Source organism: Seriola aureovittata, chromosome 17 (assembly GCF_021018895.1).
Source record: "Seriola aureovittata isolate HTS-2021-v1 ecotype China chromosome 17, ASM2101889v1, whole genome shotgun sequence".
Taxonomy (NCBI): Eukaryota; Metazoa; Chordata; class Actinopteri; order Carangiformes; family Carangidae; genus Seriola; species Seriola aureovittata.
The window spans coordinates 15302286-15319898 of NC_079380.1; the positions used below are offsets into that span (position 1 = coordinate 15302286).

A 17613-nucleotide genomic window follows, 5' to 3' on the forward strand; every position below is an offset into this window, starting at 1 on the left:
GTGTGTGGTGAGCTTAGAAATACATTGTGACAAAAGAATTTGTTTGACTCTGTTTGTTTCAAGCCAACTCCCCAGGCTTCAGTTCCCAGAAGCTCATTTGCAGTCCAAAGATGTCTGGCATCCTAACTCGTTGTCACTAGTGGCACACTTTGATTTAACCACTGTTCGTCTCTCAACTCTCCTGCTGATACGCAGCAAAACTGCTAATTAAATTCAGCAGCACAATGGGAAGTGCCACCTGGTGTTGTATAGGTGTCAGTCTCCTGGCACACTTAAAGTGATACTCCACCCCCAAAATGAAGAGGCCCCCCCCCCCCCCCCCCCTGCAGAATTGAAAGGCAGCTGCAAAAGTTTGTTATTTGCTCCATAAAGAAGAACTGTGGCTGGTCAGCTTGGGTTCATGTCAGCTACAATGAATTAGATTGGCAAGACTCAAGATTTTAGTCTGCTAAATAGTATAAGTATAAATTCACATCTCTTTCTCCACAAACAGCCAGCTTTGTCGAATATGGACAATGTGATGAACAACCCAAAATATGGATTATGTGTTGTTCACCACTTTAACAGATAATACTGTGTACAGGTTGTGGATGTGATTGTATTTATGGTGGCTTTATTTTAAGACAGTTTGTGATCTGCACAAATTCTAGACAGACATATTATTATATGCGTAAACATTATCACATGGCAGAAACACTCTGTACTGGCAGTGGTGGGCTATAAATTATTTCAGTATTCAGATGATACACTAAAAATCAAAGTGGCATGTCATGACACCGAACTGTCTATTTTAGGAGTTATAATGGATTGACAGTGTTGGATTTTCAACAGAAAATACCAAAAATGTTAAAAGGAGGCAGATCAATTTGAACTGATTTTGTCTGGATTGTACGTCCAAATACATCCAAAAGTTGCTGCTGTAAGAGGATAATAATCAGAGCAGTATACAGTAAATCATGTCCTTGTGGACAGTACAACTAGAAGTATGCTTCCTGTTATAGGAAGTGAAGAGGAAATTAGGGGAGGGACACAAACAAACTGCTGATTTTTATCAGTGTTCATCTAAGTAATAAAAAATGGCATTTTTACCCAGTTACACCTGTTTCAATTTTCAAAATAAGCACAGATGAATACCCTTGAAAAAAGGGTAGAACAGATAAGTCCTAGGATAACACAGACATTCCATTAGCATTACAAAACACTTATGTAGAGTGAAGTCATGATGTCCAGGCTGAGTCACACTCACCCCTGACCTGTGGATACACTCCAGTCCTCTATAATCCCTGTATGGGAGAGAGACATAGAGACAGAGAGAGACACTCTGGTCTCATGACAGATCAGTTTAGTCTGAGTCATTATGAGGGGTTATGTAGAGCAGGGGGTGATTAAATACACACTGCAAACAGCCATCTAATCTAACCAGGTCCGTAAACCTAAACTGAATTCTGTACTGCACATCCCTATAATGAGTCAGGATGTCCAACTTGCGACACTAGGTGCTGTCAGGATTTCAAGACTATGTTAAAGTCTGTGCACCTTGCTTCTGCGCCTGCTCGTGGACGTTGTGGATCTGCCCCATCAGAAACCTGAGCTTCAGTAAAGCGTAGCCAACCAGAAACCAGATACTCTTGAGAGGCACTGCAGGACGGGTGCACCTCATCCTCCTACCTCCTTCCTTTAATTCCTTTAGTCTCCTTCTTCCTCCTCCTCCTCCTCTTCCAGAGTTCAAATGTCAACAGTTCTTTCATTCAGGCACTCAGATATCCGACTTGTTTCATTCTTTGGTCAAACAAGGAACAAGAATTTAGAAGGACCATGATGAGACACATCTAGTTAAGACCTTGCTGTATTTAGTCTTTAGATCTTCTGTGTTTGAGGTGAAACTAAGTGTCACTGATGCTGGCAACTAAAATATGTTGTTGATTTTCTCAGGGAACATTGATAAGAGCCGCACATTGTTGCCAAAAAGTATTTAACAGCCTGTGAGCATGTGAGTATTTTGTTGTCTGCAGGGAATTTAATCTCTTCCAGTTTTGTCCTTTTACAGCAGAAAGGGCTTTATAGATGCTTCATAGACACACACAAAAACACAGACACACACATACGCTGTCCTTTGATGGTCCTGGCCCCCTTCAAATGGCATCAGACTGACTTTACATAATCCAAGCATGTTTGCATGGTGTGTCAGGTGGCTTTCGCTGATGCCAAGATTATTTTGCCCACAGTCAAAAACAGTGGAGGAACTGTGGGCCGCTTTGCATGCTACCAGCAAAATGTTGTTTTCAAAATCAGCTCAAAGGAGGAAGGTTGTTGTTTTGTTTTTTTTTCTTTCTATTTTTTGCAGGCACACTGTTTATTTCACTTTCAGACTATAGGCTATTTTCTCTATGTTCCTTTTACCTGTTCTACAATATCTCTGCCCCATGAACGCCACAGAGCGCATGTCAGATGATTTGAGCTTAATGATGTTTTTTAATATTATATCTTGTGCAATAAAGTGATAATTGTTCGTAGAATGCATTTATAATGACAAGGCAAAAATCTATACCGTTCCTCAATCTCAAAAACACACAGATGAACATGACCCATCTGTCAACATGGATCAGGAAAGGGAAAAACAAAATTTATTTCTCCTATGGAATGACGTAGCAGACCACAACATGTTTGTGTGATGTTTGATTTACACCTCATCAGTAGTGTTGGGCAATCATGTGTGTTTTCATATAATCCTTTTGTCATTACCATCAGTCTCTCTCCCACAGAAACTAGTTCTGCAGTGCATAACTGAAAAATTATTTAAAGTCGGCTGTCAAAAGTTACAGGAATGAGTTTGTGTCTTCTGTTCACTACTTGGCACAAGCCTTCTCACCAGAGGAAAAGACGAACTGATTTAAATCATCAAATGTTGTTCAAACAGCACATACTGACACTAAAATATAAAAACTAAAATATATAGTATAGTGACTACAGAACCCTAAGGACAAGTCTAACCGTAGCCGTTACTCAACTGTGTCAAAAAGGCACCATAACAGTGTCAGTTCCATGTCTGAGGTGAACTAGTTTCTGATGATTTGATGGACCTTTTTGCATTTTCACATTTGTGTATGGCTTCACATTCCCCTCAAGCTTGCTGAATTTTCAGATGCTACCTTTTGTGGTTGAGTAATAGTTGTTACATTGTTAAATGTAAAACTGCTCCACAGCGATCACTGTGTCCAACTATGACTCCAGACCATTTACATCCTGGGTAAACAGGCAGCCTGTCTTTATTCTGTGGCTTTATCTCAGTTTGGTTTTGTTAGCTGATGGCGGTGCTTTGCCTCTGGTGTTGTTCACATCATGACACACTTTTGCCCTCACACCTTGCTCGATTGAGCACACCTGTTGCCTGGCAACATTTTGCACAGATCGTGTCAACAATAAACAAATGACTGTAACTGAAGGAAGAAGACTGTTGAGTCTTGTATTCCTGGATTACTGTAACTAAGATACAGTCACATGACACATTTGCATTGATTTCATTATTCAGATTTAGTGACGCATTGATGACTCATAACTACAAATAAACCAGTCTGTCAGGTATTTGACTTTGTTTAGATTATGTTATATTTTTTGTAACAGAAGTGGACTTCAAGGTCAGATATATCAGGCATTCAGTCCTGGCATTTGGGTATTTAGCCTGGCCATTTCAATGCCTGCTTTACTTAACCCAGTGTCTTTCAGTGTAATGTGGTGCTTGGTGTTTTCTCAGATGCCTTTACCATTTTTTTTCTCAGTATCTTATTTTCTGTCTCAGGTATTTCTGTCTCTTGCTTTGTCCAGCACATGCTTCATCCCATCTCTTCAACACTTACAGTACCTTTTTCTGCTTCGCTATACACCACCCTAACACACACACACAACCCACCCCCCCACCCCCCGTCCCCCACCTTATTCCAGCCTTTGCTCCCCCCTCAGTCGAGTGTCCCGTGCACTGTCCAAGGACAGATTTACTGGGATGATCTGTGGACGTTTATCTGCTGAGCTGTTTGAACTGTGCAGAGTGAAAGAGCCAATATGCCATAAGGCAAGGTGGAGTAGTCTGGGTGTGGAAGTGGAACAGGGAAGGGCAGTGTTTACATACTGATGAATGTACAGGTAATAGTGCTGGTGAGACTGGAAGCCTATTGAACATCTGTCACGGATTTGTGCACTAAATTTGTACATGTCAGAGGATTGTTGAGTAAAGAAAACGGGGTTGTTTTTTGCACTCGATTCACTGCCAGTGATGGAATTATACCTCTTTTAAATACTGATCGGTTGATTTATTGAATTTTAACAGAGAACTACTGTCAAGGCACAAGTACAGCTGTTGGCTTTTATTAATCTTTAGAAAGCCCCTCTGTGAGGATTGTATAGACGACTCCTTTTCACATGGGTTTATTTGTTGCACTGTCGGTCAATAGCATATACAAACTTTAACAAACAAATATTTAAGAGGTGCAAGAGACAAATTAGCTGTTCATGTGCTCTGAAGAAGCTGCCATTGTATCTGAACCATGGAAAATCTGTTTAAAAAAGTCTCAAGGTTATATCAAGATTAACAGCCCTGTGTACAGTACAGCTGTACTTGTTGGCTACTGAAGAATGTTTTGTGTTATGACCTAAACTCACTGTACACGGAAAATAAATGCCCATGGGAAAAGTTCTCTGCGGGAAAATGTCATAACATGTATTCTCAAGTTTCCACTCTAACAATATACAGTATATCCTGCTCTCATATCCGAGATGCTTCATGATCCAGTGGTAGACAGAAAGTTTTAATCAGTAATTTTTCCTATGTATTGTTGCATAGATGGAGGAGATACACTCTCTATAATTCTAATTATAGTTGGAAATTGGAATAGCAATGTATTGTAAGGATGTCTCTCAAAGACTGTCTTCCAAATACTTTGCTGTTTTATAGGCTTTAAAACACAATGAACATCTTTTGAAAAATCTGAATTTGGAGCCACACTTAAGATGCTATAGTTTTACAGATTTTCCATTATTGTTTCCCTTTTGTTTCCTGTAATAGACTGACTCCCCATCTGTGCTACGACATGTTATCAGATTCATTGGCCCACTCACATTTTGTGCGCACACAAATTTTCTCCTCCATATCTAAGTCATTTGAGGGGTGTTTGTCAAAAGACCAAACCGGGTATTTAACTACACACATGCAGAAGCCTTTTCGATCTGTGAACAGCACTGTCCAGGACACAGACAATATGTTGGAAAGAGACACAAGTCATCTTGAAGGCCATCTGGCTCAGAGCAGAGTGACTGCTCTTAGTATTGCATAAAGCTGCACAGTCACGAAGCATGAGCTCACTTTTATTCAATTAGTAATCTTGTTTTGTAACATACGTAGCTAGATGTATAGTGAATCATAATGATGAAAATGTGTGGTGCTGGTTTCTGTATTTTATATTATTTGTTTGTTTGTTTGTTTTTTTCTTATGAGAATCACTGTACACTGTAAAATATCCAAAGTACTGTGAATTCAAGCATGAATATGTTCTTTGATTATCCAGAGTGCTGTGTTTTTTAGCAGACAGGTCAATTGGAAATTTAATTATAATTTTCCACATAATTATTGTACTGCATAATCCTAATTTGATTGCTATGTGACCAACATGCAAAGACACAAGGTTATAATTTGTGGCTGCTTTCCATTTGAGCTCTTTTTGATTAGCTGAGCAGTAGGTGGTCCAGTTTTTCAGGTCCAGGCACATGATTTATTTTTATTTTTTTTCCATCTCAGTGAAGGAAACATAATTTCTACATTTGTGTAACATAATCTGTAGCCAGTAACATTTGATGGTTTCAAGGTTGCAAATAACACTCATCATTTCGCAACAATACATTCTTTCAAATGTTTGTTTATACAGTATTGTGCTCATTGTCATTGTACACTGTTGTCAGTGTTGCCCAATGTCTTGAGATATCATCGTCTTTGCTATTCAGCAGAGGCAGAAAGGAAAAGGTCAACAATTGGATTACGCTGACCTGTGTTTGAACAGACATTAACCTGAACATTGTTTCTATTCCTCCTCCTCTTGTTGTCTCTGTGTGGCAGGTGTAGTGCTGATGGAAATCTCAGAGGTCCACAGGAAGGTTCATCTTGAGATGGAAGAAAATGTGAGTGCTGTATGTTTTTGCATGTGTATATGAAAATCCTGTGTAACATAATTGCTCTGTAATGGAGTTGCCTCGCCCAAATGCATTTCAGATGCTCTCACTCTCTGAACCTGTTGCTCAGTATATGCCTCAGTGAAGCCTCAATTCACCACAGCACCATTTAGTGACACACACAGTCAGCCAGTAGCTCACTCTCTCACCTCCTCTCACCTTTGATAGATAGGCACTGCCTCTCCTCCTCCCCCCAACCTACATCAGCTACAAACAAAATTCAAAGGGTTTGGAAGAGGAAGGGAAACAACAGGTTTGGGTTGTAGGAACACATATTAGTTTCTTTCCTTGCTGAGATCAGGGGGCAAGCCTCAACATGTCCTGAAGAACAGCAGCTGGAGCTGTTGCAATTTGGTACATAAACAAAATAGTCTATTTTAGGCTAACAGCATGCTAATGCAATGACGATTATTTTCATGATTAATTAATCTATTGATTTTTTTTTTTTTTAAATGAATTGGTTAATTGTTAAGTCTGTGAAAGCAGAGAAAGATGGGACGAATGCTCAGTGAAAGCTCTGAGTATCCTATTCTAGTTAAAAACTCAAATGGACAAGCAGCTACTTGATTACTGATTGTTGTTGATTTATTCTCTATCCATCTACTAATTAATTAATCAATAAATAGTGTTGTCGCAATTACCCAATTAGGATACAGCCCTAAATGAGCATATTAAAGGGTATCATCTCCTCATTTGAAACCCTAATGAAGACCTGTGTTTCATTTTTTAATGGTCATGAACAAGCCATGTAACCAGTACTCCTTTTCCTCTAACTGTGCCCAAACTCAGTTCCTGAAGTTTGCGCTTTTGCAAGATTTCAATTATCTCTCTGCAAGAGCACCAGCATGTGTTTGTTGAGTGCCTCTCAAGATCTCAAGATTTGCCCTCTGAGTATACCACTATCTTTTTGGATTTTGACTATCATATCGTAGCCTTTAGATGTTTTTTCTTAAAATTTTGCACAAGCTTTGTGCTTGAGAAAACAAATAAGGCCAGATTTTGAAAATAACCTGTTAAAGTTGAACTTTGGGGCAGAAAAGTTGCAAGGCACACCACTGAGACATTGTTGCTAACAGCATCAGTGGGTGGGTTGACTTGTTAATGGACTCAAGTTGGTGAGTCACAGCATCAATTCAGGTCAGAGAAAATAATAGAAGAAAACTTTTTGTCGAGGGTGTGTGTTGTGTCTCCATGGTCATCTGTGTGTGTTCGGTAATGGGGTCTACCAATTCATTGTTCTGCCCCATGTGGGTGCACATGCCACATTGCAACAAGGCTTGTTTATGGGAACACTGAGACACCCTCACACTAATATGAGAGAGCTGGAGAGAAAGGGAGAAAGTGAGAGAAGTCTGTGGGTATTCCCACGCTTTGTTTCTGACTCATTCATAAGCGCAACCTTGGACTTGGCTGTCACCCCCGCACACACGTAGTGATACACTCTACATGATCACTCTTCATTTCTCTCTTTGAGACTTGCAGTATTTTCCCTGTGACAAACTGTTGTGCTCCATAGTCTCATCAAGTTTCTAATCATAACTGTGTGTTCTCTCCCTCTCCTCTCTCTTGTCCCTCCTACTCACCTGAAGTTTAAGAGGTTCCACAAGGAGATAGTGACCGAGCTGGAGAGAAAGACTGACATGGATGTCAAATACATGACAGTGAGTTGTTTCTGTGTATGTGTATGTGTGCTTGCAGGGTAGTGCACATGCCTGTGCATGTTCGTTTGTGCATGTACTCCACACCCCACCCCCCACCCCCTCCTTCATGACAACACACATTTCCATATAAAAGTATCTTTTGTTATAGTTTTTTTTCTCACCATTGTTTTGTTGTCTAGTACATGTTGTATGTTTATTAGTTGGCTACATAGAATGAATTGGAAGCACAAATAAACTCTGTAAGCAACACGTCAAATCTAAAACCTTTGATTATTGATAATTGCGATAATGAACAGGATGAGCATGGATGGGAAACTGTGATCAGTCAGTGACATGAGGGTTTAATTTACACTCAAAACACTTTCAAAACCGTTATCTAATCCTGTGCAGCAATTCAATGCTGCATTTATGGTAATTAATTTATGTCATAATGGGAGTTATTGCTGCACCACAACAAAAAAAACTAACAAGAGAAATATATTTTCGAGCAGCAACAGTAAAAGTGCTACACCATTTATGTTTAAAAAGAAAATTCAAATACGAATCAGTGAAGATTGATGTTTTGACTTGGGATCTACAATGCATTACAAATGTAAATGTCTGCACAAAGATAGCTGGGAATATGTATAATTTTACACAAACTTAAATGTTTTATTATAATTCATAATCACAATAAGACAATTTAACACCAACACTTTATATCAATGCAAATTAAATAACATGAGTGATAACATGTTTTAGAAAACCTGACGGCAAACATGATAATGTGATTATTGAGTTTGTCTACAAAGTGTGAATATGCCATGTGCCCATATATATGTGGGTTGGATTACTTTTCAGAAAAATGAATTTGACTCTTCATTGAAAATGCAAGTCAGTATTGAATCATCAGTCATTGTAAAAACACAAATCCACCTCTGATTTCTGCTACCTGACACAGTTCTGGTGTTCCAGCACTCACATGTATCTTTCCTCCACTTTAGGCCACATTTAAGAGGTATCAGATGGAGCACAAGATGAAGCAGGACTCTCTGGAGAGGTCCCAATCAGACCTGAAGAAGCTGAGGAGAAAGAGCCAAGGCAAGAATGCCAACAAGTACGAGAACAAGGAGAGCGAGGTGAGATGGATGTAGAAACACCTACAGACACATGACACATACATGGATGCTCTTTTCTTTGACACACGCACAAACACACACACACAGGTGTGTTCACATGTGCATAGACATGATTACACAGTCACCTGAGACACACCATGTCAAAGCCAGTGTAACAGTAGTTGGGGACAATGTGTGAGGTGTCTGGTGATCTATGTTTGTTGTTGGCTTCTTTTGCCCCTCCCTCGAATACACCTGCATGCAATCCTCTCTTGCACCACCTTCCCACACCAGCATGCCACTGATAAAAATGGACACACACATGCATAGACAAGCAAGCAAGCAAACAGTGAGGAATGCTTTAAGTGAATAGTTGCGTTCATAGCAACACTTTGCTTTCATGTCAAGCTCCAAAGAGTAAGTATTAATCCATTTGGACCTCTGAGACAAGCTTGTTTAATGCTGAACTTTAGCTGCCAGTTTTAATATTCCTTTCTAGTTTTATATCTAAGCTTGGTTAGTTATGTGTCTGGTCCCCTAGCAGTACTACATTGTTATGTTTTGAACTTCATGTTTGTTTTGCCGTTTTGTAGCACCCTGTCTCTATATTAAAATTTACACGAGGCCTGAGGGAAAAAAAAAACAAACCTTTGGTCTATATCATACACAGCCCATTTTGGAAAAAAAGGTAACTCTGATTTGGACATAGTTTCTACAGGTGGTTTAACTAAGTCTACACAATTAATCACAGTGGAATGTTAAATCATTACAGCCAGTTTAAGTTGGTATTTCATGGTGCCACCACACCCTAACAGTGACTCTGCTGCAGATGAGTTTGATCTCAGAGCTGCGACCCTGACACCACAGCAGCCTGAGATCTTACATAACCTGCCCACCATTGATCCAGTCAGGCAGCCTGCTCGCCTGGGTGTGTGTTTGTGTTTGTGTGCGTCTGTGAATGTTCAAGGTTTTGTGTATTCTGTCAGCAAGGTCAACCCTACCCTGGGCTGGCAGAGGGAATGGCCGCATTGACACAAAAACATATAAAAGTGAGGTAGATGGAGACACCCAAAAAGGATTTACACACTTTAATTAATAAGTGCATTGCCATTATTTCATAAAGGTCATTGCAGCTTTAATCATATATAGAGACTTTGATTTATCATATCCTACATCAATTTACTTAATAGTAACAAAATGGTGGCTAAAAATAGTTTTTTATTCACTACCTCAAGTTATATAAAATTATAGAAGATTACATGATAATGACAAACACTTAGTTTGAATTTGTCCTAGATATGTTTTTGCTTTTTAGTGTAAATCATTTGTATATGAATTCATGTTGGAGCAGCTGAGATCTAAGAAATTAAAGCATCTTTTACTAACGTCTTGTACAAGTCTTGAACACAATTATAGATAGACTTCCTTCCTCTTCTCTCCTGCCTCCAACTCTGTTGTGTATTTCCGTCTTTTTTGTCTCTTTCCTTTATACTCTTGACACTTTTCCTTATATCCCAACTTCACCTTCACCTCCACCTCCTTCACCTTCCTCTGTTTACTCTTTTCTTGTCACCTCTCTTCTCCCTCAACTTCCCACTGAGCCGTGAGTTGGAGAATTCGCTCACTGCTGTGCTCACTTATCTGATTTAAGGCCAGGTCTTAGGATTTAGATACCCGACAGACCTAGAGATATGCCGGCAAACAGACAGACAGGGTGTCAGGGCTTAGAGGCAGGATCTTACAGCAGCAGATGATTCACCAGACACCAAAGAGACTTCAAAGCCAGAGAACGATCTGTCAGAAAGTAGAGATGAGATTAAAAACAAAAAGGAAAAAAGGAGGTGGGAGAGCTGCTACAGCTGTCAAACAATTGATTAAAAGACTCTCAAAAAAAGTGAACCCAAATTTTTCTCTCTGTAATCAAGATTAACAGAGATTAACAAAGATTAAGATATGTATCAAGGGTGTTGTGTGTCAAAGACGGTAGTGTGTTTTTTCTCTTTTCTGTCTGTTTCCACCCCTCTCTCTCTCTCTCTTACCTATAGTTCTTAGATAAACAGGTTATCCATAGCAACAGGCTCGCTGCAGTGTTGTAGATTAAGAAGTGATTAAGTGTGTGTGTGTGTGTGTGTGTGTGTGTGTGTGTGTGTGTGTGTGTGTGTGTGTGTGTGTGTGTGTGTGTGTGTGTGTGTGTGTGTGTGTGTGTGTGTGTGTGTGTGTGTGTGTAAATAGCATTTCACTCTCCCCCAATTTTTTTCCTCATCCACTTGTGAGAAGAAATCATGCCGCCCACTTCCACAGTTCTGGGAAGGTGTTCACTCTCTGTCTCTCCCTTGATTCCATTCAATTCAAATGATCTTTTCTGGCATGAAATACAACAGTAATTTTTGCCAAAACAAAACAGAAGAATAGATAAAAGGAATTGATGTACTTTGAATGCATGTGATATATTCAGTTAATAATTTCAAGGCCAGTAATTAAATTATAATTATCCTGTAGAACATCTCAATTCACAAAATGAATGCAAATGATGAATACAAATTTGGAAATCTAGTTCATAGTGATAATCAGTTGTTATGTTGGAAACACAATGTTACACATTAAGTGGATAGTGTTGCACACACCCTTTCTTCTCCACGAGAAAGGGTTTTGCATTTTTGATTACATTGATTACATTTATGATAAAACCTTGAAATTTTGATAGATTTAATATGAAATATTTCCATAATCTGTGCAGTGCACAAATAAGTGCAGTGTAGAAATAATTGGGGCTGAGACAACACCCTCGTCTTACTCCGCGTCTTTGAGAAAATATAATTTTTCAACAAATTTTTACTGCAAATTGATAATTGGTATACATACAGTCAATCAAATCTCATCGTTAATACCACTGTCTTTTATTATATACAACACCCACCTTGAAATGCTTTCTGGAAGTCTGGAAGACAAAGCAGGAGTACACTTTTGATTTGTTCTGACTAACATGAAAATCAGCTAAGGTTGTATGTGACTGTGACCTATGGTGCGACATTTCTTCAAAAGTGGAGTCTGACTTAGACGACATTGTGTTCTTTATAGATACTTATTATTTGTGAGTTGATAATGATGCAATAAAGCTTTTGCCTTTATAGCAGCAGGGTGAGATTATTGGATGTCCCAGGCGAATGCAAACAAGAGAAATTAAGCGAGAGCAAAAAAAGCAGGGGCAACAAGAGGAAGATTTCAGTTTTCTGCTTTTGGATGTACGCAGCGTTTGTGTACATGTATATATTTGCTTGAGAAATTTGCATCTGCTTGTTTGTTGACATGTAGCCACAAAGGTAGGCCTGGGTTCATGAGAGGACTTCTCTGGCATTAGACAGGCAGACAGGCAGAGAGACAGATGCTCATTTGATCTGGCAGACAGACGGCAATGTTTGGACAAGCATGATATCACTCTGCAGAGAGTAACTTAGCATTTGTCACTAAATACACTCACAGGTGTGCACAGTTTATGTTTCTTATGCTGCTCACTATTGAGCAAAAATATTAATTAGCCCATGTCAGATTTCACATAGACTGGAATATCAAAAGAATAGATGTTTATTAAAGAAATGGCTGCTTTGGTAAATTAATAAAATCCCTTCATCTAATTCATGGAAAATTATCATAATCATATTATGAGTCATTTGTGATCCTCTCAGACTGTTTTATAGAGATAATTCAACAGTATTGTTTTCTCTGTATGAATTATGAGGGCATGTTTACTCTGGGCATTTTACACCCAAAGGAACAATTAAAAAAATATCAAGTTAAATATTAAATGGTAATTATGCATTTCAATGATCTGACACGACACCCCACATGAATTTGGTTGAATTTATTAACCCTCTACAAATGTAGCTATAAGGTGGCTTCCATATTTCCATGGGCAATATGTTTTGGACACACAGCTGGCACAGTAGACGAGAGTCCTGGTAAATAAAGCCCTCAGCCAGTTGAAGCTTTATCAGATGAGGACGGTTATAAGAACTGAATAGAGAGGGTGTGTGCCATTGTATTAACAGCTGTTACAGGCGTGCCAATTCCAGCCAGTTCGATGAGGGCGACAAAATGGATATCCCATGAAGCTTTCAAAGACAATGTTGAAAGAAGTTAACGTCGTCTTCTTCTGACTGTATAGTGGACTAATCTTTTATGAAGAAGTAACAAGTGTGAACAGTTGGTTTCACTTAAAAAACTATGTTCTTTATTGCTACAAAAATGCTGGTAATGTTAGCAAGTACTCAAACCAGGACTGTAGGAGCCAGGTAATAATCCTGCATTAGTACTACATTACTATTACATTAATACAATACTTTATTGTTATAGCTTTTTTCTGAGCTCAGTTCACTCATATTCATTTAGTCTAGTAACAAAACTGTGGAACTGAGTCTGTATGAAGCTTTACGTTATTCTTGCTCACAAAAGAAATATCAAATAAACCAATATATTCAAGATGATTCAAGATGGGAAGTTTTAGATAAAAAAAAAAAAAAAAGATCATAGCTGCAAATTATGTGATTTCAGTGTGTGTAGTCACTTTTATGTACATGCACATGGATACAGAAGGCTTCTTACCTTTTTATAATCCCAGGCTGTCAGTGTAGATAAGACTGACACTCCCTGTGACTGCTGCCCTGTCCCTCTTCCTCCTGTTGCTCTGTCCTTTTCACTTAACACTAATGGCAGCCCAATCTGTCAATACAGTAAACTCTAATAATACCAGTTCTCCTGTGAGACAGAGATTAGGATATTCAGAAAGGAACCCTGATCCTTTCTTATCATTTGCCCTTGTTGGATTTGTATGTCGTTTGTAGTGAAAGGGCTTCCATCACTGCAAACCATGTGCACAGGAAGATAAGACAGCATGATGATCTATTCAAGATGGTAGTATGTTAGACAGTGCAAATGAAAGACCATTAATCCGTTCAAATTAACTGGAATTATATCTACGTTTGTACCTGTGCATAGACTCAGAACTTGCATGTATGTGTGAGGTATTGGGATGATGGTCAAGTGAATCACCTGTGTATGCGCATGTGTGTATGTTGTCAGTGCCTGGAAACATTGACGAGCCGTCAGATGGACATGCAGTTGTTTATCGCAGACGGATGTAAAGAGGCTCTGCTGGAGGAGAAGAGACGCTTCTGTTTCCTGGTGGACAAACACTGTTTGTTCTCCTACCAGATCGCTTCCTTCCATGACAAGGTACAAGACATGAATCAAGCAGCAAAGTTTGCTTTTCCTTGACAAAACACTTGACTGACTGATGTTGGTGAAAAGCTATCTTCATGATGCATATGATGACATAGACATTCCCATTGTGTCACCACAATTTTTAGCTGTTATGACCTTGAAAACCATCATATTGCTGTGTACCTTACAGAGAAAACTTTCAACAATTTTTAAAAATCTAATATCAGCCAGAACAATTTATGCCCAAACCCACGATGCATCATGTTACCATAGTGATGAAAATGTGTGCACTGCTTCTACTGATTACTCATTTTTTTTTCTTTTAATATCTTTTCTTATGTCCATGCCTGCTGGACAGGCCAGAGACATGCTGACGGCAAAGCTGAGCAGCTGGCAGGACCAGTGCAACGATGCCATCAACATGCCCGATAGCATCTTGACGATGATTGAGGGACTGCGGACGCCAGTCTCCATCACACCGCTGCCCTCTCCCTCTCCGTCACAGCGCAGCATGGTATGATGGGAGGGATGAGGGCAGAAATATAGACATATTCTTATGCATGATGTGTTGCTGCCTTGTTTCATAGTGCATCTTCTGTTATGTACACAGTGTAGTACAATACAGTGTTTAAGATCAATGTGCTGAAAACATAATAATAATTACTCCTCTTTCAGAGTAGATAATGTGATTAGATATCAGAGCTCCTTGCCTTATATGTTTTGTATTAATGACAAGAAAATTCTTTGGAGTGTGGATATATAAATACCTCAGTATTTAAAAACTACTAAAATTTTTATCATATTTATTAACTAACTCTAGTAAAGATGACGAATGTATGAATGCCATTAGTTCAAATGGCTTTTATTCAGATCTTAAATTATTGTAAGTGTAATCTTGTTAAATTTGCGTTATAGGTTCATGTTTAGCTTTTGAAGCTGCTGCTACTATCACCAGTTGGGTGTTGTGACAGAGATCCATTTTGTTGTATTTAAGTAGCAGTACGGGCCTCACACCTACACACCTGCCAACACGCTAATGTTACAATTAATGTTCCTTTGACAGAACATGGCTGCTCCCCCGGCTCCACCTCTGAAACCTCAGACCAGCCCTTTAGCTAACATGTTCACCCAGGAGAACAATGTAACCACCGCTACCAACAACAGCACAGGTATTATGAATATGACACCTCCCTCTATGATGTGCTTTCAAGCTTGTGCTTTTTAACACAGTGAGTGTAGTGCAAGAAGTGTCTGTTCTTTCCTGAAATGTGACTGGTCTTTATATTGCCTAGAACAGTAGCATCTGCTTCAATTTGGTCTGGATTTGGGTATCACTTTTTAATCGCTTACCAAAACCTATTCCAGAATAAAGTGGTTGTGTAAAATGAATATTTTAATATAAATACTTGTTATAAATGATTGTTGCTTCTCATTTTTTCTCCTCACTATTACTCTTCATCTTTACCTTTCTTCCTTCCTCCCCATCAGATCATGGGAGCAGTGAGGAGAGCAATCTCCCCAGGTCTGTGTCTGTCGCGACGGGCCTCAACAATATAGTGAAGAGGCCTCGTGTGCGCACCATCTTTCCCCACACTTCTGGAAACAACAGCACACTGCTCAGCTTTGACGAGGGAGATGTCATCATCCTGCTCATCCCTGACGAGAGAGACGGGTGGATGTATGGCGAACTGGAGAAAAGTGGAAAGTGAGTCAAACCACACATGTTGCATTAGTCAGGAACAGATGCACCAAAGCCTATAATCACACAAGTAAGGAAAGTTATGTGCACATGAAGTATTGTACATAAGAACAGGATTCCATGTGTAATACACACTCACAATTAGGATATACCTCAGCTTCCTCATATGTCTTTGAATATTAACAAGAATTATTTCGTCTTATGTATGAATTTACTATAATCACCACCTGCCTGATCATCAGTTGTTTTACACATGTCTGTCATGTTCTCCCCCTTCTGCTACCGGTCAGGTGATTGACATGAGCTGGACTGCACTGTCCTAACTGGCCAGATGGTCCCTTTGCCTGATTGTAATGCCGGCCATGTACACACACGCACACAGCTCTAGGCTCGTCGAGTGCTGCCTGAGCTGGAACACTCACTGATAAGGAAATCAAAGTAAAGTATGGCCTGAGGGTGGGATGTATGATAGCAGACTGGACTGAGGCAGAGAGAGGTTCAGAGTACCACCTGCTCCCACACAGACGGGCGCCAACCATTCCCCCCAGGTCTCTGATATCTGACTTTTTAAACAGGGATTTGATCTGAAGCCCTTGGAAGTGTGTTTTTGAATTTTGATCATTCATCAGGTTTGATCTTTATCACTATCAAGGGAAATTACCTGGCAATTTTATCCAACAAACTGATCAAGGGCAGAAAAGAATAATGTTTGAGTTGCTTTCAAAAGTGAGGCTGTCGCAAAGTAAAACTTTGGTCTTGCTGCCTGGCTGCTGCTAGTGGGGCGAGCGTAAGTGCCTAAAGGCTTAAAAAATTTACACCGCTGTGTTTATCAGAACGCAGCATCTGACAAGATAGGCTTCGTGTCCCACAGGAGGTTTGACTTTGATGCATTTGGGTCCCTCGCTGGATTTCTCCCTTTGTCTTATATCAGCTTTGATAGTGTATCCCGGCAACTTGCTTGGCACCAACAAGCCTGATTCAGATACCCACACATGGCATTGACTGACTGAGGAGTGAATGTCAGCAAGACAGAGCTACATTTGAATCAGTGAGTGGAAAACGCACTGGTTATACATAAAATACAGCAGCAACATTTGACAAAGAATGACATCGGATTTGTAACTATGAAAATCATCATCATCATGGTCTCTTTCCATAGATAAATTTGATCCCCCTATCTTATCATCCAAGCAGACTTGTTAGAGTTTTGCTTTCCTGTCAAGGAAAAGTCACTAAAGAAAGTGAATGCCCCTGGCTACCAGTATTAGTGAGCTGTCCTTGAGCAAGGTTTTTATTAATGTCAAGTTGTTTCCGTGAACCTGTTCAGTGGCCAGCACTAACATCGGTCCTGGAAATGAGTGTGTGTTCCCAGCGGAAAACCCTTCCCTAAATAAATAAAAGCTATTATTAATATGAGTGTGATAGAGTGAGGTGTATTTTCCAGTCTTTTTATCAGAGGTACATGAGGGAAACGCCTATTCTTCAGGCCGAATGTGCAAATATTAACATTTATACACTTGGAGGCTGACTGGCTACATACTGATTACGAACAATCTTGTACCATAAGAGGACAATGACACACAGTCCTTGGCCTGAGCTTGTGATAAGAGAAGCTGTTACTCATTTTTCTCTAAACATTTTCATTCTCATGTAAATTCCTTTAAATATGTTTTGAAGATAACACTAACAATAGTAATAATAATAATAAAAACTTTATGTACATAGC

The 17613-nt window shown here is 39.4% G+C and overlaps 1 protein-coding gene across 1 annotated transcript in view; it reads left to right on the top strand.

The window, feature by feature from the left end:
• baiap2l1b (BAR/IMD domain containing adaptor protein 2 like 1b) overlaps positions 1–17613 on the top strand; it is a 29057-nt gene that overhangs the window by 3319 nt on the left and 8125 nt on the right. The window contains exons 4-10 of the mRNA XM_056400833.1: positions 6101–6162; positions 7803–7874; positions 8858–8992; positions 14048–14200; positions 14547–14702; positions 15252–15357; positions 15677–15893. Of these exons, the coding sequence (XP_056256808.1) occupies positions 6101–6162; positions 7803–7874; positions 8858–8992; positions 14048–14200; positions 14547–14702; positions 15252–15357; positions 15677–15893 (901 nt within the window). The remainder of the gene's footprint in view (positions 1–6100; positions 6163–7802; positions 7875–8857; positions 8993–14047; positions 14201–14546; positions 14703–15251; positions 15358–15676; positions 15894–17613) is intronic.